At 41.9% G+C, this 19,871-nt stretch overlaps 1 protein-coding gene across 1 annotated transcript; it reads left to right on the top strand.

The window, feature by feature from the left end:
* The first annotated feature begins 313 nt into the window (after window positions 1-313).
* On the top strand, window positions 314-17,061 carry CDCP1 (CUB domain containing protein 1). Its single transcript, XM_014960357.1, has 10 exons — window positions 314-323; window positions 885-1,088; window positions 2,413-2,769; window positions 4,142-4,510; window positions 8,651-8,878; window positions 9,638-10,018; window positions 10,471-10,836; window positions 12,687-12,768; window positions 13,970-14,328; window positions 14,593-17,061. Exons 1-10 carry the CDS (start codon window positions 314-316, stop codon window positions 14,700-14,702), a joined length of 2,466 nt encoding a protein of 821 aa, XP_014815843.1. The 3' UTR covers window positions 14,703-17,061.
* Window positions 17,062-19,871: the final 2,810 nt, after the last annotated feature.

Here is a 19,871-nt window from a genome sequence, read left to right as displayed (position 1 = left end):
TGGTCATGTTGGGGATACAGAAAAGGTATCCAAGCACACATGGTTCATCCCAGGCCACAGGTGCCACAGCACCTTCTCAGGGGCTGCTGAGCAGCATTGCATGGATGTCCTGTGCCAGGGAGGTGGTTGAGTTACCATCCTTGGATGAGTTTAAGAGTCGTTTAGATGTGGTGTTGGGGGATATGGTCTAGGGGAGAACTTTGTAGAGTAGGTTAGATGGTTGGACTTGATGATCCCAAGGGTATTTTCCAACCTAGATGATTCTATGATTCAGAGAATGAGTTGCAAAAGGTGGGGAGGGTGGGAGAAGGCCATGACCACAAGTAAAAATACCTTTTGGTGTGTGCTTTTGGTATTGCCAGAGGACCTAGTCTGATCTGCAGTAATTTTTGGAGCATACCCAGAGATTCACCGGTTACTATCAGGTGCAGTGGAAGTTGAGAGTTTCTTTGTTGTTTGGCTGCTGAATAAACTTCCTCAGTTGAGTCACAACTTCATGCCTGCCTTCAGAAATGAAGCCAGCTTTGTGATCAGCATAACAGGCCTAAAGATAAAGCCTGGACAACAGAATTTTGGAAGGAATAGCTGAGTTGTTTTTCAAATGTGAAATAAATAACACCCATGAAGGGTAACCTGGAGCAGAACTGGTCCTACACAAATTCCTCTCTCTGAGCTCACGCAGCAACCGTATTTCTGTATCATCTGTGGTGGGTTGGAAGAGCTGAGGCAATTTCTGCAGGTCTAACAATAGAGGCTTTTGAGAACAGCGATGCAAATACTCCTGACAATGTGGCATCTGTAGGGATATGTGGAGAGCCTGGTGATATTCATATGTGCAAGTGACAAAACACCTCTGTTTGTGTTGTTTTTTTTTTCTTTCTTAGCTTCCTTCACGATTTCTCTTCGGACGACAGACAACATCACAGTTGCGATTAATCTGAGACCTGGTATTTTCGCGGGTTGTCCAATTCGTGTTAAAAATTCCATCAGGTCTGAACTCAAGATAAAACCTGGGGAGAACGTGACTTTTACTTTCACTTGTAGTACTCCAGAGAAGTATTTCATCATGGAAATTAAGAAAAATATTGGTAAGCTACAGGTTTTTAATTTTTCTCCCCAATGGTAATTTTCCTCCAGAAAAACCACATACCTTTTTTTCCTGTTACTGTATTAAGGTATCCTCTGTAATCTTAGGTAAGAAGAAATCTTTGAACACTGATAAATAACTTTGAATTACTGAACTATGCAAGTTAAAAAAGTCTATATTTTGGCTGGCAAAATGAATTGTCTGTTTTGGAAACAGTTAAATGATAGTTTGCTGCATCAATTCCTTGCTGCCTTCCCTTCTCCCACATTTGATAAAACCATCAAAGAATTTTTTTCTTCTGTCCAAAACCTCTGGGCACTGATGATGATATATTACCCACATTATTCATTGAACAGCCTGATTGTAAATGTGAAACATTGAAGACATTCACATTTCCTTTTTTTAATGAACTTTATTGAAGTCAGGAAACTGAAAATTTGTTAGTGTTGGAACTAAACCTTCATTTGCTTTGAATGTCATCCCTGGTGTATGTATGCTAGTGTACTTTTTAATGGCATGAGCTCATGCTACTTCTCAACAAGATCCCAGACTTCATTGAGTATTCAGTCTTTGGTAACATCTTCATTATTTTTGGGGTGGTGTTGAAGGATAGTTCTCTTTGGGAGTTTTATTCATATGGTTCATGTGAACAGTAATGTTCACAATATTTCATGATATGTCTTTAAGATGCAGTTGTGCTATTTCTTCTTTTAAGTTGGAACCTAGACATTGTTTATTTTTATTGTCCAGCTTGAAATAACAATGTTCTAGATTTTTCAAAGAAAAGTTTTCTGGATTCTCCCCAGAATCCTGCAGCGGCAGTTGTTGTTACTCATCACTTCTGCAAAATTTGGGAGCCAGGTTTTTTATCAGAGCACCAAGGAAAAGAAGTTTATGGCAAGCAGTGGAAAATCTCATAGATGATTGATGTGCCATGAATTCTCCAAGCGAGATGAAATGAAATCAGGTCTCTAGATTGATAGCTTCCACCTCTCCTGATGCTGCATTTCTCCCCTTTGCCCATCCACCTCTCTACCCTATTTGCTAAATACCTTCTAAATTCTTCAGCAAACAAGGTGGGAGGAATACTATAATGAATCCCTTCTATTAGTCAGCTTGACTAAAGCAGGTTTATCCTGTCTACTCTATGGGCTAGGAACCCTGTTTAGAGATAGCATGTGACCGTGTTATAGGAGTGTCTTTTCAATGCATGTAGAAGAGAAGTGCAACGTAAAAATTGCGAAAATAGCAATCAAAGTGTCAAATTCCTCATGTACCTGAATGCTTCCCAGAGCATATCATGACTGTTCTCTCTCTACATTTAGACTGTGTGTCAGGTCCGTGTCCCTTTGGAGACGTTCATCTTTACCCACCGGGGCTACCTCGCCTTGACAGGACTTTCATCTGGGATGTGAAGGCGAGTACAAAGGCTGGTCTTGAACTGAAATTTTCTGCCCCGTGGCTAAGACAGGTTGAACCTGGAGAGACATGCCCAGATTTTGTTAGTTACAATATCAACAGCAGTATCGATAAGGCCACGGTCAACATCGGCACCTTCTGCAGGAACGGCTCGGTATCTCGCGTCAAGCTGCTGGGAGGCGTCATCATGTCTCTGCACCTCCCATGGAACTCATCTCTCACCACCTCGGGCTTCAACATAGCTAACAGGGCTTCCATAAAACGTAAGTATGGAGTAGTGTTTCCTCACCTGTAGTCGCCTCGTGCAGATTGCAGCAGAATTCTCTAAACCTTTCTTCTTGGGTAACCTTCTAGTTTCCATGCTGCTACCCCTGATTCCCTTCCACTTCATCTTTTCTCAAAGCTGTTGTTGTGTGGATTTTAGTTTGGTAGCTGTTGCTCTTCTAGCATCAAGATATCTTGGCTTGCTTGGTTAACCTAATAATTACAAAAACTGTTCTGAAGCTGCTTTTGGTGCACACTAGTAGTTTTCAATTGCTTTAAATTTCATAAAGCTTAAACATACTCACTCTGTTTTTATTTTTTTAGCTAGGTGAGGCTTGATGGCACAAGTAGAACGAGCCAAGACAGTTATTTACTGGTTGCAGTGTGGAGTTGGGTTTGTTTATTTTTTAAATAAAGCTTCCTTAACTTGCTGGAGTCTCAAACCACCGCCCCTCTCCAGGAGAGGAAGGTAGGAAAAGGGGAAGCAGTGCCTGGAAGGCACTTGAGGCTGCCTAAATGCAGGTATCTGTTTCAACCTGCACAGTAACATAAGCCCTTGTGCAATAATCTTCTTAAAATGCCTGGAATATTACACAGCGATCAGTGGGTTTCTTTGTGGTCTCGTGACAAACCCTCTTCGGGGGATGTTATTGCTCTTTGCTTGGGTTCTGCGGTGGTTGCCATCAGTGATGGAAGAACCCCCGACCTGGTCGGGGTTTGAGGTTCTAGAACACAAGGTTTTGGGTTTTTTTTTTGTAACTCCTGGCACTCCTCACAGTAGCAAATCGCTGCTGGAGTCCTAGCGTGGCACCGTAATCTCTGTGTACCCAACTTCATGCTGCCAAGAGTCATCCAAGCATGAAGTGTCTCCCGCAGTCTCCACAGCTTGCATTGGTGTTTTATGGTGTGTATTTGAGGCTCTCTCTGCTGGCCTGCTCTCCTTAGATTGGAGAGGGATTTGGACGGAGAGCTCTGTGCCGGTATAAAAGCTCACACCTTTTGTTTTCCCAGAACCCAGTGGAGCAGAAGCAGTTGTCAGGCTGCGTGTTTGTTCTTGTAAAGCCAGGACAAGAAGTAGGAACTAGGGTGTTTCCAAAAAAAACAAAGGCCTCTCTGCCTGTGTGTTTGAAAGGTAGACCCGCTAAACTGAAAATACAGCTTTAATACATGCCCTGCCTCTTCTGTAACTGAAGACAAAATCATCAACTCAAATATGTGTTTTAGTCTGAGGGTTTTGTAAAACCTAACCTGTAGCTGAAGCGCGTGGTCCCACCATCAAAATAAAAACACTCTGCTGCTGAGGCTGTTACATGTGCCAGTGTGTCGTCTTTAACTGCAACTTATGTGTGGTTTTAATCACCCTTGTTTTAGGGTTATGCATTATTGAATCCATTTTGAAGGGCGAGTCTTCAACCACCCTGATGTCCCCGAACTACCCGCTGGGCTTTCCAGAAGATGAGCTCATGACGTGGCAGTTTGTGGTTCCTTCCAATATGAGAGCCAGCGTGTTTTTCCACAACTACAGCCTCTCCAACTGCGAAAGGAAAGAGGAGAGGGTGGAGTACTACATCCCTGGCTCCCCCAGCAACCCGGAGGTGTTCAAGCTGAGTGACAGCCAGCCTGCCAATATCCCTGGCAGTTTCAACCTGTCCCTGCAGGGCTGTGATCAGGATGCTCAGAACCCGGGCGTTCTCCGCTTGCTCTTCCAAGTTGTTGTGCAGCACCCGCAGGTTGATGAGAGTAAGTGCCTGCCTGCCCCTTCCATTGCTGTTTCTTACAGAGGCCTGGGCTGGGCACCAGAAGGAAAAATACTTTTAACACCTGTATTATCAGGTCATGCAAGTTATATAAGCAGAGATAGGTTTTTCCTTCCAGCTGTGTTCCCTCTGGGGCACAACCCAGCTATCGGGCAAGGACTGTAACTCCTGGATGGGAACTGGCCAGGCTGAGGTGGCACTGCCTGTTCTCCAGTGCAGAAAACAAGTTCAAGCTTATTTGGACAGTTTTATTTTCAGCTGTAAGATTCAACGTTTCAAAGACAATGCTTAAAACATGAGCCCAGGTTTCTGTTCTGTTTGTAAGCAGTCGCCAGGGGAAACCTGCTGGTATGGCTGGTCAGGATCCATAGCACTGAACTGGTCAAACTGGAGATGTAAAACTGTCTTTGTACCACTAATGATGTCAATAAGCATTTCTTTCCTTCCTTTCTTTCTTCCTTCCTCTGAGTCTTATTTTGCTTCTTAGAGAAGCCTGAACATCATCAGTGTGACGAAATCACGCTAGACATGGAAGGTGTCAATAAGATACTCCAATTATAATATCCCCTACACATTTGGATGTTCTTTTAGGTTTCTTTCTGCTTGGTGGTACCCTAAGAATTTTTTATTTTTTTTTTTTTGCCCCCAAATTCAGACAGGCTTAACATAATGATGTGTAATACACAGCATCTATCTAAAAACAGAAGTAGAAGGCCTGGCTAGGTAATGAGCTATGAAATAAGTGATTTATCCTCTGGCTGCTTAGCTCTGACCTCAGTTTGTGGTGGAGTTTAATAGTCAAGGTGTCCTTACTGCAGAAGAGCAGGTGGAGGGAAATCCATGCTCTGGACTGCTGCTGCATCAGGAGTTACTTCACAACTAAGTCATTTTAGGGGGAATGAGGTTTGAATGGCCTGTACCTTGAAGTCACATATCCAGAAAAGGTCTGTAGCATCTCACCACTGTAGCCCTCAGTTCTTTGTCTAGCCTGGCTCCATTCATGAGCAGCAAACTGTCCTAAAATTGTTGGTAAGCAAATCGTATTTGCTTGCATTTATTTTATGTTGCACCTTGGAAGCCAGACAGAGTGAAAACATTGTATTCTGCTAATCAGATTTATTTCCCTTCTAGTCTGGAAAGCAAAGAGGAATTTTAATATATTTATGGCCAGTAGACAAGACAATAATCACCTAAAAAATCAATAAATGACAAGCTGTTTTTTTAATGAAATTCAAGCACTAAACTGCTTAAATTTAAGAGACAACAGTAGCTTTTCTAGGGATTTTATAGGATTTAATGAGTGATTTTGTAGTTATGTAAGTTCCATCAAAGATTCAAATCAGCCCTTAGGACAGCATTGGAACTTTTATTTACAGAAAAAGAAAACCAAAAAATGCTGTCTGCAGTGTGCAAGTTAAACATCACTCTTATTAAAAATGTATTGGTATCTGCATATTCTCAAAGCTTCCCAGACGTTTGGGTATTCCACAGCTGTCTGTGGTGCTTGTCATTAAATAGAAGGAAAATGCAGCTCTTTTCATTCAAAATAATTTATTATCTAAATCTCTCTGTGTTAGCTGCCATAAAAATAATTAAAAAAAAAAAAAAAAACATAACTCTTATTAAAAATGTATTGATATCTGCATATTCTCAAAGCTTCCCAGACGTTTGGGTATTCCACAGCTGTCAGTGGTGCTTGTCATTAAATAGAAGGAAAATGCAGCTCTTTTCATTCAAAATAATTTATTATCTAAATCTCTCTGTGTTAGCTGCCATAAAAATAATTAAAAAAAAAAAAACAAAACAGAACCAAAAAAACCTGGCAACTCTGAAGAATGAATAATCCTGTGGTAGAAATCCCAGGTTCTGTGCTTGGTTGTGCCAATGACTCAGATTTCTGCCTGACCTCTTGCCTTTTTGTGCGTCTGATTTCCCCTGCAGGAGAGAACTATTTTATTCACCTTTTGTTTATGCCTTGAAGATCCATAGCTGAAAACAGAAAATGAATAATAATAACTGTATCTATTTAATTTTTTCTAATCTCTCCTTTCTTTGACGTCAGAGACATGTGCCTTGTTAACATCGTAAGGATGCTGTGTGGATCTGAGACCTCTCTTTTCGTATGATAATTAATCTTTTAACTAGGCAACAGCCATAATATTGGATTTTTCCTCTTTCCTTTCCTCTCCTTCCAGATAGCCTGAGTATTTGCAACTGTCATTAGCTTAGGGTGGGAGAAGGTGTTTGTCATCCCTGCGTACCCCTGTTGATCTGACTTGCTGTAGCAAGTCATCTAGGAAGTTACAGAATGGCTGAGGTTGGCAGAGACTTCTGGAGATCATCTAGTCCAGCCTCCTCCTGCTCAAGCAGGGTCAGGCAGAACAGATTGCCTAGGACTGTGTCCGGTGGGGTTTTGAGTATTTCCAAAGACTTCACAACTTCGCTGGGTAACCTGATGCAGTGTTTGACCACCCTTGCATTATTTTTGGTTTTATTTAATGTTTAAGCAGCATTTCCTGTATTTCAATTTGTGCCTGTTGCCCTGTCACTGGACAGCATTGAGAAGAGTCTGACACCATATTGTTTGCACACATGAGCACACGCACCCCTGAGCCACCTTCTTCAGCTAAATGGTTCCAGCTCTCTCAGTCTCTTCTTCTTTGAGAGATGCTCCAATCCCTTAAGCATCTTGGTGGCTCTTTGGCCTTACTCCAGTACATCCATGTCTCTTCTGTCCTGGGGAGCCCAGAACTTGACTTAGCACATCTCACCAGTGCTTTAGAAGAGGGGGAGACTCACCTCACTCAACCTGCAGTTGATGCTTTCCAGCATAGCCTAGGAAGCTGTTGGCCACCTTTGCTGCAGAGGCACATTGTTGGCTCGTACTCCACTTGATGTCCACCACGACCCCCTGGTCTTTCTGCAAAGCTGCCTTCCAGCCCCACTCTTACAAACGTATTGAGAGTGCACTCTGTCCCATCAGCTTTCCCACTAGTGAAAATGTTAAGCAGTTTTGGTCTTGGTTTATGCCTCCTTAAGCAGATATTTGAGATGAATCTCACTGTTTCGGGGGGGTACCAGGGATGATGATTGCTGCATGCACGTGGACACCTCGGGTCCAGTGAGCTCAGAGGGTAGCTGGTGGGGTATGGAGAAAGGGATGGATTGCAAGAGAAGTGGTGACTGGTGTTGAGGAAGGGGAAGGTGCTTTTTAATTTTCAGGGTTAACTCTGCCAGCTCTCAGGTTTGCCTTTTACAGCTAGTCAGAAAATGCTTCTGGAAGAATGCTTTTGAGCAACCAAATGCAAGGGCAGTGTGGTAGTTCAGTCATGCTGTTGAGGTAAATGAAGCAGTCTAGCAAGGTGTGATCCTCAGCCTTCCCACCGGCACGGTGACAGACTTTGATCATTTGTGGCATCTCTGTATGTTTTTAACTTCCAAACAGGAAAGAATTTTAGGGAGCGTCTTTGAAGGCTCCAGTAACTTTCCTAATGACTGCCAGCACTTTTGCTGAAGCACAGAACTTGGCAATTTTTTCTCTTTTGAACTATATTGGTACTTGCATTTAAATTAGCTTAATCTTTAACTGGCTCCAGACAACCAGATGTGCTTAATTACTGACTTCCAACAAATTTCTTCAGCTTGGCTCCAAAAAACCTGAACCAACAAAAAGTTAGCAGAGACAGAAATCTAGATGGAAATAAGAAATTTGAGAATGGAGGACCTTTTTTTGATCAACTGTTGTGTGATCGGTAGAGCTGACTTTGAAAGAAATAAGAGAAACCTCTTAAGAAAACCAAATTTAACAGGGGTGGTTGAGCTCCTTATGTTATAGCCTGACCTGTTCAAAAGGGGCTGGCATACGTGTGGTACTGTTACAACTGGAAAATGGTAGCAAAAGGGGGTTGGTGTGCTGAAAAGCATAAATCTCTAAATTAGAAGAGTGATATGACACTGCCTGAGTTTGTGTTACACCGATGGAAAGAAGTAAATAACGTTTTCTTAACTAATATGGAAATAGCTATAACAGCTGCTCATCTAATGGGGTGAGAAGAGATGGAGGAAATTGTGCTTCACGCAATAGCTTCACACAGTAATTGCTCTGGGATGTTTTTCGTTGCAGATGTCACCCATTTGGTGGACCTGAGCAAGGAATGGAATATGAGTGTAACGATACACTTTGAAGGGTGGCCCGGCCCCATCCCAGTCATGTCCGAGCCCATATGCCTCATCTGTAAGGATCCGCGCACCTGCGACCGCGTCTTGACTCTAGTGTCTGGCACCGTCTACAAGATCTCCTTTCTGTGCAAGGACTTGTCCCGGCTGAGGATCACAGCTGAAAAAGGCATAAGTATGACAAAAGTGGCTTCATGTTGTCTCCTAGGGAGTGCTTTTGGGTGCTTTGCCCCAGGGATCAAACCTTCTATCCCCATTGAGCTTTAAATAGAGTGAGGTCAGAAACCAGGCTCCAGCCAGCTGGGAGAAGGGTGCGATGAATCTGGAGACGAGCTTGTTGTTCATTATGTCATTCTACCTTTAAAAATAGAAACTGCATAGCTATTCCTAGAAGGGAAAGGACAGAAGGCAGCCAAGAATCTTCTTGCTGAAAACTGCAGAATATGGGAACGGAGCAGGAGAGCCATAAGCCTGCCCAGTAAATGGAGGACCAATGTGGCCATCAGGAACATCTTGTGCTGCTTGCATGTCCACCTGGTGTAGGATTTTCCCAAATGCTTTCAACTACCAGTAGAGAAAGAGTTTTAAAGTATATATCTGGACCTTAGCTAGTCTGCAACAGTGTCCCAGTCAGCAAGTGACAGAGTAAAAGCAGCATCTTGAGTGAGGGATTTTGAATATGTTTGCATCTGTTGGTTTCTTTGGTGTCTTGCACCCTTTTAAGGGAAGCTCTTTAAAAACAAACGATGCGTGTTTGGGTAAAGGTTACTAAGACAGGATATTTTCCTCAGGTAGATGCTTATCTGGCTTTGTAACACAAAACTGACAGTACTCTGTGTTTGTGCGTGTACTCTGGTACATGGGAAAATTTGCTTTTCATTGATATTTCCTCTGAAGAAAAATACAACCCTTGGGACTTTTTTTGTGATTGCAGGCTGTGTCGATCTTCGGTGGTGTCAGAGGAAGATCTATTCCCTTTTGGTGCCCAAGGCTGTCACCCAATTGCCAATTCAACTGCATAAGTTCATTTGGAAGCTCTTGGCTTCCGATCTGATCAACATAGAGATTACATCTCCGTCCTTGAAACTTCAGCAACACGTCCCAGAGCAGAGGTGCAACACAAGCTACAGTTACGGCATTGTTAGTGCCACCCCAGAGAAGGAGTTGAACGTTGGTGTGTTCTGTCCTGGTGGATCCATTGAAAAGATTCAGATGAGGAACAATGTCACCATATCCTTAAAAACATTTGGTAAAGGATTCCTCAATGAGTCTAAATATCAGGATCTGCAGATGACTTTTGTGCCACATATTAAAGGTAAGGTAACGGTTTGTATTACTGTGTTGTACAGTGTTGGATTTCTCAATAAACTTGTTAAAGCGCATATAACTAAATAGAAATAAGAGTTCAATTATTTAGAGCCTAGTCCTGGAGCCACTGCTAGGATCAATCTTTATCAGAATCAATGAGGTGGTTTATTCCTGGAAGAAGGAAGGAACTTTGTGTTCTATATGACAAATAGCTGTTTGTGGGGAAACTCTTCAGATGTATTTGTGCTAATTGGATAATTGCCAATGTAGAAGGGATGATAGGTGAGTTTTATTGCTGGTACTGAGATGCAGTTGACTGTTACAAATTTGCTGGTTGCAGGTATAAGGGATGCTTTTATTTTTTTTGTTACAGAGGAGAAAGACCAGATAATTTTACATGCTGAAAGAGAAATCTTAAAAAAAATAAATCTGAGTTTTCATTCCTTTCCTTTGTTACAGATGAGTGCTCTTTCACTGTGAGTCCAGCTCCAAAAGCTAAAGTTTACTTGCAGACTCCCAACTGGCCATATGGCCTACCCCCTTATGTCTCCATATCCTGGTACGTCGTCGTGCCCAGCAAGCAAGTTGCCCGCCTAGGGTTCTCCAAGGACCGCATGGGCCTCGCTTGTGAGACAGGCCGTGCCTACGTCAACATAAAGGAGGAGACTATGGGGGCAGAGGAAACTGTGCGCCGTGAGGATGAGCTTCTGCCCGAGCCCCGGAATATGTATCACGACTTCTGGGTAAACGTCTCCAACTGTAAACCCGTAGACAGGACGCAGCTGACCTTGCAGTTCTGGGTGACTCTTGCTGACAAGCAGATAGGTGAGTCCTGTAAGGTTGTGGTGGTTTGCCTTCTGCTTGTTTCCTTGCTTTCCCTTGGGGGAGAGTAATGGATGCTGGTCCACCTTGGGTGTAGGATCCCTGCCTTCAGAAACACCTGTCCCTCAAAAACATCTGAGGGTTACAGCTGGGTGCCTCTAGAGGCTGGGAAGGAAAGAGGGTTTATAATGTGGTTGGCGTTGGGTTTTTTTATGAGTCAGGCAATTGCAGGGCTATGAGGAAGAAAGACTAGATCTTATTTTCTTTATTTAATTTAGCTTTATTAATTGGAGATCACAGCCAGAAGGTATAAGAAGATCAAGTGGTGTTTTTTCCCTCCCAAGGTCACAGACTCGGTGAACTCGTCGTGCCCAGCAAGCAAGTTGCCCGCCTAGGGTTCTCCAAGGACCGCATGGGCCTCGCTTGTGAGACAGGCCGTGCCTACGTCAACATAAAGGAGGAGACTATGGGGGCAGAGGAAACTGTGCGCCGTGAGGATGAGCTTCTGCCCGAGCCCCAGAATATGTATCACGACTTCTGGGTAAACGTCTCCAACTGTAAACCTGTGGACAGGACGCAGCTGACCTTGCAGTTCTGGGTGACTCTTGCTGACAAGCAGATAGGTGAGTCCTGTGAGGCTGTGGTGGTTTGCCTTCTGCTTGTTTCCTTGCTTTCCTTTGGGGGAGAGTAATGGATGCTGGTCCACCTTGGGTGGGGGATCTCTGCCTTCAGAAATTCCTGTCCCTCAAAAACATCTGAGAGTTACAGCTGGGTGCCTCTAGAGGCTGGGAAGGAAAGAAGGTTTAGAATGTGGTTGGGGTTGGGTTTTTTTATGAGACAGGCAATTGCAGGGCTATGAGGGAGAAAGACTGGATCTTATTTTCTTTATTTAATTTAGCTGTATTAATTGGAGATCACAGCCAGAAGGTATAAGAAGATCAAGTGATGTTTTTTCCCTCCCAAGGTCACAGACTCGGTGAACAACTTGGGATTTGATTATACAAACATATTCATCCAAGTAGTCTCTACTTTGTGTTAGCAGTTCAATTAGTCTCAGTGTTCACATGAGCAGGAAATCATCCCTTGGGCTGGTCTGACCATTTAGTGGAGACTCTGCTGACTACTAACAGCAAAATCGGCATTCTTGGTCTCTTTCATCTCCCCAAACGTGAATCATTAAAAAGAAAGAAAGCATTTTTAGGGTAGGCTTTGCTCATGTAAATTTACTTCCCATTTGCACTCCCTCTTCATCTGTGGGAGACTGCTGTCTGTAGAAATATTGGCTACATGGATAAGGTTGAAACAGTCAAATTCATTTCTATTTTTCCTTTTTTTTGTAATGTATATTCCTTTTAAAACATGCAGCATTTGTCTTTGCTCACACATGGACTTTTCTGATCAATTTATGGCTCTTGGAAAACCCCTGGTCAACACAATTCTTGTATTTCAGAGAAAAGGATTGTGTTGAGGGGAAGTTGGTGAAATGTCTGTTTCCTTTGTTGAATCCCTCTCTGTCTCTCTCTGCCCTTTCTTCTTTTCCCTGCCTGTTCCACCAGAGGCACGTGAGATGTTGCAGGTAGGTTTAGCAGCCCATGAGCTGTATTAAATTCTTGGAGGGTGGTGGGATGGTTGGGTTTTTTGGCTGTGCTCCACCGCTAGCAGCAGGAGTTTGTCGTTGCTTGGCCTCCAACCTCTTGGAAATGGCTTGTGTTACCCCGTGGTGAGCATGGCTTGGAAACACCTGCTCCACAGGCACCTGGTATGCTTGGAAACCCAAATCCATTTGGCTTTTAGAAGAAACCTGAGTGTTTTCTCTCTCTCACTCGGTGTTCTTGTACCTTGTCTGTTTGCAGACCTAGGAGTGATACTTGCTGTGGTGGCTGGGGCTGGAGTTCTCGCAGCTATTGGACTCACTGTGTGCTGTGTGAAGAAAAAGTAAGTTCATAATTTGGCATGTGTAACTTACCAGTTCAGGAAGGCATTTCAGGAGAGGTACTGGGGCCTCTGTTTCGGATGTTGATACAGATCCCTCGAACAAGGGTCTGAAGCATGAAGTAGGCAATGTGTTGGCTGTTGAATTAGAACAACTCGAAGAATGCTGTTTTACTCTACACTGATTGACTTTAAGAGTAGAGCACCATTCCTTGAGTCGTGTTACTTCCACCCCCAGTGAATTCCCTACCTTGGCCTTACTTAGCACAGGCTTCTGGCTGTACTGGAAGTAAGGTATGGGTTGGACTTCATCAGCAATTCCTGTGAAATGAAATTGGAATGAATGTGGCTGATGTGCCTGTGCCTCTAGACAAGGCTTTGTTCAGACAAGCTGTAAACTCACTCAACGATACTAAGAGCTATCTTTCATCTACACAACCTCCATCTACCTCTTCTGGAGTTTGCACATCAAGTGGGAGTGCTTTTCTACGAGCTGAGCCCTTGGGGAGAGAACTCAGTTGTGCAAAGCAAACACGCGGAGCCTTACTCATGCGAGCAGAGCCTGAAGTCATCGATAGCTTGGGGTTTCCAATACGTGTATGCTGACTGTTGGTGGGGTGATTGGGTGAATCAATTTGTGAATTGGGTGATTGGGGGAATGAATTTGTGCAATATGATGACTAGAGCAGTTAGGAGCACACTTCTCTGCCATGCAGGAAAGACTTCACAAATACAGGCTTAAAAATCAGCCTTAGGTCTTCCTACCCTGGGGACAGTCACTCCAGAAAATGCCATCAAGAAAAGTTCACTCAACTTTTAGGGATGACCCACTATCTTACTAGACTTCAGCAATGCTCTTTTGTGAAGACCTGTTGGCCTCTAGGTCCTATTAGTGTCTGTGGATGTTGGGAGACTCAGTACACTGCACAGCTGGGACCCCCATACTTGGGAGGCCATTGGATTTGATCTTGCAAGCTTCAGGCTCAGCAGAACAGCAGTAGGTAACCAAATCGTGTGAAGTTATTTTCGGCTCTGCCAAAATAGCACGTCTAGACTCAGAAGTTGTTTTTCCTAAGATTGTAAGTAAAGCCTTCAATCCAGGTAGGGTAGCTGGGATGGGTAAAGAGAAGCTGCTGTTAATGAGTTCAAAGGCACCAGCCATTGTCTTGTTTCTGACCTTTTAAAAATTTCAACCCTGTAACAGGAAGAAGAAGAGCCAGAATCCCATGGTGGGAGTGTACAATGCTAACGTGAATACCCAGGTCCCTGGAAAACAAGGATTATTCACAAAAGGGAGGAAGAACAATGAGTCTCATGTCTATGCAGTTATTGATGATGCTATGGTCTATGGACACTTGCTGAAGGAATCCAATGGCTCAGTCTCTCCAGAAGTTGATGTGTACAGGCCTTTTGATGGACCCGTTGGTAGCTTGCCACCTTCTCCACCTCCATTCTCCTTCAGAAAAGACAAACGCTCTTCTAACACTGAGGAACCTCCATCTCCGACAGACGCAGACCAGGACACTTATACATTCGCTCACCAGAAATCGGGACAATCAGAGGATGATGGAGATACAAATGAAAAGAATGATGGAGATACAAATGAAAAGAATGATGGAGATACAAATGAAAAGAATGATGGAGATACAAATGAAAAGAATGATGGAGATACAAATGAAAAGAATGATGGAGATACAAATGAAAAGAATGATGGAGATACAAATGAAAAGAATGATGGAGATACAAATGAAAAGAATGATGGAGATACAAATGAAAAGAATGATGGAGATACAAATGAAAAGAATGATGGAGATACAAATGAAAAGAATGATGGAGATACAAATGAAAAGAATGATGGAGATACAAACGAAAAGAATGATGGAGATACGAGCACGTCCTTGCTGGAGAATAAGGAACAGGATGGTTTAGTGGAGTAATTTTATGCCAGGTGTAGCAGTTTCCTGTGGAAATAGAGGTGACTTGTAAGGACAAGAGTCTGGGGGGGGGAAAACTGAAAAGGAGTGTTATTTTTAAATGTGTTTTGATGTTGTTTTGTGTTGTGTGTGTGTGTTTGTGGTTTGTTTGTTAGCTTTTTTTAAACTTCAGCTGTTGATAGCTTTCAGTTTTAGAACGAACACCTAGCAAACTCAAAACCAGTCAAAACACTCCAGGACTGTGCGCACTTCTGGTTGGAAGACGGGTGCCAAAGGTACAGTCCTGCTTCTTAAAGAGATCAGGAAAATGAGTTCCTGACTGCCAGCTTAAATTGAGTGGGGAGTTTTTTTTTGTCCAGGCTGTTGTCCTCTCTCACCAGTCGTTTGTTCCTGAGTGTTGGTTGGTGACTCCTTGAAAGGGTAGGCTGCGTCCCCGTCTCAAGGCAGGTCCAGGTTGCACAGGTCAGGTGTCTAATATCTGCGATATGCTAATGTCTGAGCAAAGGAGGGGTTGCTGTCCTTTCCACCACTTGCTGCTTGAAAAGTTCATCGTATTTATCATACTGGTGGCTACATAAGTGTAGTGAAAAAGACCATGTTTGCTGCCTGGAAGAGCTCAGCGTGAACACTTGAGCTTGGGCTCTTCTAGTTTGTAGTAAAAGCTACGGATTTTCTTTAATTTCCAACTATTCCAACTAAGTTCTATCCTTGGATAGAACTGTGTGAGCCTATACCAAAGACTGTATTTTCTTTGCTTTTTTACAAAAACAATTTCAAAAAGTTTAAACAATTCGTGCTTCTGTTCAGATGGGTTTAGCATTCATGTGAATGCCAAAAACTTGCGCTTTTGGCTCGAGTAAGAATTCAGTGGAGAAGTAATGATGTGGTCATCTGGCTGTTTACACTTCATCTCACATGTTAGAGATATGTGGTTATTTAAATAAGGATCAAAAAAACAGAGGAAAGAGAACAGATTATTTCCAGCAGGTGGTTTCTCTGAAATGCAAAGTATGAGAGCGAATCCCTAAGGAAAGCCTAGGTATTTATTTTTCATCAATCTGAATTTAACAACCATGTTGAAAGGGTGGTGGCGACAGCTCTTGATTTCTAGTGGGACTTACACTTCAGTCGTCTGGCTGCCTTTGAAAGCTACCTCTTGAAATCAGGTAAATAATACGTCTCATTTTTAAGTGCTGTAGTCAGCACGTCCCTCACTTTCTGTGCCTTTTAAAACTTGAGGGTCAGATCTTCGTGCAGAGGACTACGGGTATATGAATAAAGTTGCCTTCTTACGTACAAACATCTGGCTTGTCCAGGTGTGCAGTTACTGAGGATGTTCGCAATTTTGCATGCAGCACTAGGCCCAACCACTTGAGAATTTTTCTCCAAAAAGTCTTATTGAGACTGTTTCCTGCCTAAGGATACACAGAGGAGCTGTAAAACTTGTAGACAGTGTTACGTGCAATGATGTTAAACGTGTAATAATGTCCAAAACGAAAATCTCTTTACCAGAAACCTTACTGTTTACATCAGAAAAGAATGTGGATTTCTTCCCATTAACTATGCTGGCATTGCAAATTGACTATTTATATGGTGAGGTGTGTGTATTTAACAGAGTATACTATTATACTGCTTGGACCACTATAAAAGTCAGTATAAAGTTGTATCTGACTCAGTTTTCTGTTGAATATAGCAAAACGTGCCATCTAAAAGTGCCTTTTAATTCTTTCAGGTATTTTCCTGCTTGTATTTATCACTTTTAATGTAGAAAAGTGTATTCTTAAATATCTGGCTACTCACTGGGATCACATATTTCAAAGTGTACTGGGTCATTTTAATGTCATTTGAGAATGTAAAAAAGATCTCTGCAATACTGCTATCTGTTTTTCTCAGGTAACTGAATTGCTACAATACGTTTTTATCAGAGTAGTCCAGTTGTGCATTCTTCTGGTCAATGTTTCTCACTTCTCTCTTGCTGAGAAGGAATGATAAGTCCGTAAGAGAAATTCAAGTTTGTCTCGTCCCTCGAGTTCAGTTTCTGCAGTTGCTTGGATGAAGTTTTTTAATTCATGTTCTCTCTAACCAGCTGAAGAAAATGTACTGGAGGCAGGGCGTTTGTTTGCAACCTCTTGATGTTTGAAGGAAGAATATGATGCTTGTTGACTGTTGTTTTTATTTGTTCTGTTTTAACTCAGCTTTTGCTATGGCAATATAAACCTTATTTTACAGTTGTTTCCAATCTGAGGTTGACTTCCCCTGTGCTTATTTTGGTATGTTTATGGTAACAGTTCAGACACAAGTTCCAGTTTGCTTTACATTGAGGAAGAAGTTGTGACTTAATTTTTTAAAAAAATAAATAAAATATAACAATACTACCAGATAGAGTAACTAGTGTATGCCTTTCTTGAGTGTGTGTATGTGTGCATAAACTCAGCCTTAAGTTTTTGATGTTTGACTGGGTATCCATGCCATTGCCCTGGAATAGAAATGGGTTCTAGAGAACCTAATTTGCTGGGATAATACACTGCTGAGCCTGTGTGTCCTTTTTCTCACATAACCGTATGATATGCTCTTAACTGCTGTTTTTAAAAGTATGTGTTTAGATCACTGGGGAGAAGGGTTGCAAAATAGCTTAAGCTTTCAATATAAAAATCAACAGTTCTGTGGCTTTGCGGTAGGGACATGATGGTTGTAACTTATTCATGCCCAATTGACACATGCAATTGAATTCCAAATTAATTTCTTTTCAGGGATAATAGCATAAAAGGACATTTTACGATTAGTCCTTCAGCCCAGAAGAGACCTGTATGAAATTATGTGAAGCCGTTTTTTGTTCTAAATTGAAGTGCGTGGAATCAGCACATACTGACTGCTTCCTTGGGTTTGGGGTTTTTTGTATTTATTTTGAGACATGTTCAAAGCACATAGAAAGTGATGTTTGAAATCTTCACTACTGAGGATTCCAGTAACTGCTGGGAAAAGATTCTGGGCTGAATTAGTCAGCTCTGCCCTTGGAAGGCATAGGAAACTCAGCAAGGATTGGCCAGTCCATAGGCCCTCTCCAAAATTTTCACTTAATATGACTGTAAATGAAAATACTTATCACTTGGATCTTTGCTGAGATTGCACCATCCTGCAGTGGTTCCTGTGCAGTGGTCTTTATCTAAAAATAGAAAATTTCTAATTCTGGTTAACCATTAATTGGAAGGTGGGGGTCCATAGTAGGACAGCAGTTCAGAAACTCCAGGCCAGAATGTTATTTGCCTTTGAAGAGCGAAGAGAAGGAGTTTATTTTGTTGTCCAAAGCTGAAAAGATACTTCTCGCTGTTTGGACTTGAATTTGTGAGGTTTGGACTATCTTGATCTGTCAAAACATGCAGTAATTGCTCTATTTTTAATCATGTATGTGAATAGTCTAGTGCAAGTTCCAGACAAACCAAGAGCCAAGTTACTACTCTTTGGATTAGAGCAAAATTTGCAAAGCACCAGTAAGAGATGAAAAAGTTGGTTTGTTGCTGTTGACACCAGACTAACATCGAAACTTCAACTCCTTGACCCTAGAGGGGGAAAAAAAAAATCATGTTACTTGACTATTTATATGGTGAGGTGTGTGTATTTAACAGAGTATACTATTATACTGCTTGGACCACTATAAAAGTCAGTATAAAGTTGTATCTGACTCAGTTTTCTGTTGAATATAGCAAAACGTGCCATCTAAAAGTGCCTTTTAATTCTTTCAGGTATTTTCCTGCTTGTATTTATCACTTTTAATGTAGAAAAGTGTATTCTTAAATATCTGGCTACTCACTGGGATCACATATTTCAAAGTGTACTGGGTCATTTTAATGTCATTTGAGAATGTAAAAAAGATCTCTGCAATACTGCTATCTGTTTTTCTCAGGTAACTGAATTGCTACAATACGTTTTTATCAGAGTAGTCCAGTTGTGCATTCTTCTGGTCAATGTTTCTCACTTCTCTCTTGCTGAGAAGGAATGATAAGTCCGTAAGAGAAATTCAAGTTTGTCTCGTCCCTCGAGTTCAGTTTCTGCAGTTGCTTGGATGAAGTTTTTTAATTCATGTTCTCTCTAACCAGCTGAAGAAAATGTACTGGAGGCAGGGCGTTTGTTTGCAACCTCTTGATGTTTGAAGGAAGAATATGATGCTTGTTGACTGTTGTTTTTATTTGTTCTGTTTTAACTCAGCTTTTGCTATGGCAATATAAACCTTATTTTACAGTTGTTTCCAATCTGAGGTTGACTTCCCCTGTGCTTATTTTGGTATGTTTATGGTAACAGTTCAGACACAAGTTCCAGTTTGCTTTACATTGAGGAAGAAGTTGTGACTTAATTTTTTAAAAAAATAAATAAAATATAACAATACTACCAGATAGAGTAACTAGTGTATGCCTTTCTTGAGTGTGTGTATGTGTGCATAAACTCAGCCTTAAGTTTTTGATGTTTGACTGGGTATCCATGCCATTGCCCTGGAATAGAAATGGGTTCTAGAGAACCTAATTTGCTGGGATAATACACTGCTGAGCCTGTGTGTCCTTTTTCTCACATAACCGTATGATATGCTCTTAACTGCTGTTTTTAAAAGTATGTGTTTAGATCACTGGGGAGAAGGGTTGCAAAATAGCTTAAGCTTTCAATATAAAAATCAACAGTTCTGTGGCTTTGCGGTAGGGACATGATGGTTGTAACTTATTCATGCCCAATTGACACATGCAATTGAATTCCAAATTAATTTCTTTTCAGGGATAATAGCATAAAAGGACATTTTACGATTAGTCCTTCAGCCCAGAAGAGACCTGTATGAAATTATGTGAAGCCGTTTTTTGTTCTAAATTGAAGTGCGTGGAATCAGCACATACTGACTGCTTCCTTGGGTTTGGGGTTTTTTGTATTTATTTTGAGACATGTTCAAAGCACATAGAAAGTGATGTTTGAAATCTTCACTACTGAGGATTCCAGTAACTGCTGGGAAAAGATTCTGGGCTGAATTAGTCAGCTCTGCCCTTGGAAGGCATAGGAAACTCAGCAAGGATTGGCCAGTCCATAGGCCCTCTCCAAAATTTTCACTTAATATGACTGTAAATGAAAATACTTATCACTTGGATCTTTGCTGAGATTGCACCATCCTGCAGTGGTTCCTGTGCAGTGGTCTTTATC

The sequence above is a fragment of the Calidris pugnax genome, unplaced genomic scaffold, assembly GCF_001431845.1.
Source record: "Calidris pugnax isolate Ruff unplaced genomic scaffold, ASM143184v1 scaffold62, whole genome shotgun sequence".
Taxonomy (NCBI): domain Eukaryota; kingdom Metazoa; phylum Chordata; class Aves; order Charadriiformes; family Scolopacidae; genus Calidris; species Calidris pugnax.
Note: the sequence above shows the minus strand (reverse complement) of the source record. Positions and strands in the feature narration are given on the sequence as shown.

Bases quoted from the DNA above. Each gene is read 5' to 3' on its own strand.
- CDCP1 (XM_014960357.1), top strand. The intron at 10,837-12,686 runs GTGAGTCCTGTA...GTCTGTTTGCAG, and splicing joins TCTTGCTGACAAGCAGATAG to ACCTAGGAGTGATACTTGCT. The intron at 12,769-13,969 runs GTAAGTTCATAA...ACCCTGTAACAG, and splicing joins GTGTGCTGTGTGAAGAAAAA to GAAGAAGAAGAGCCAGAATC.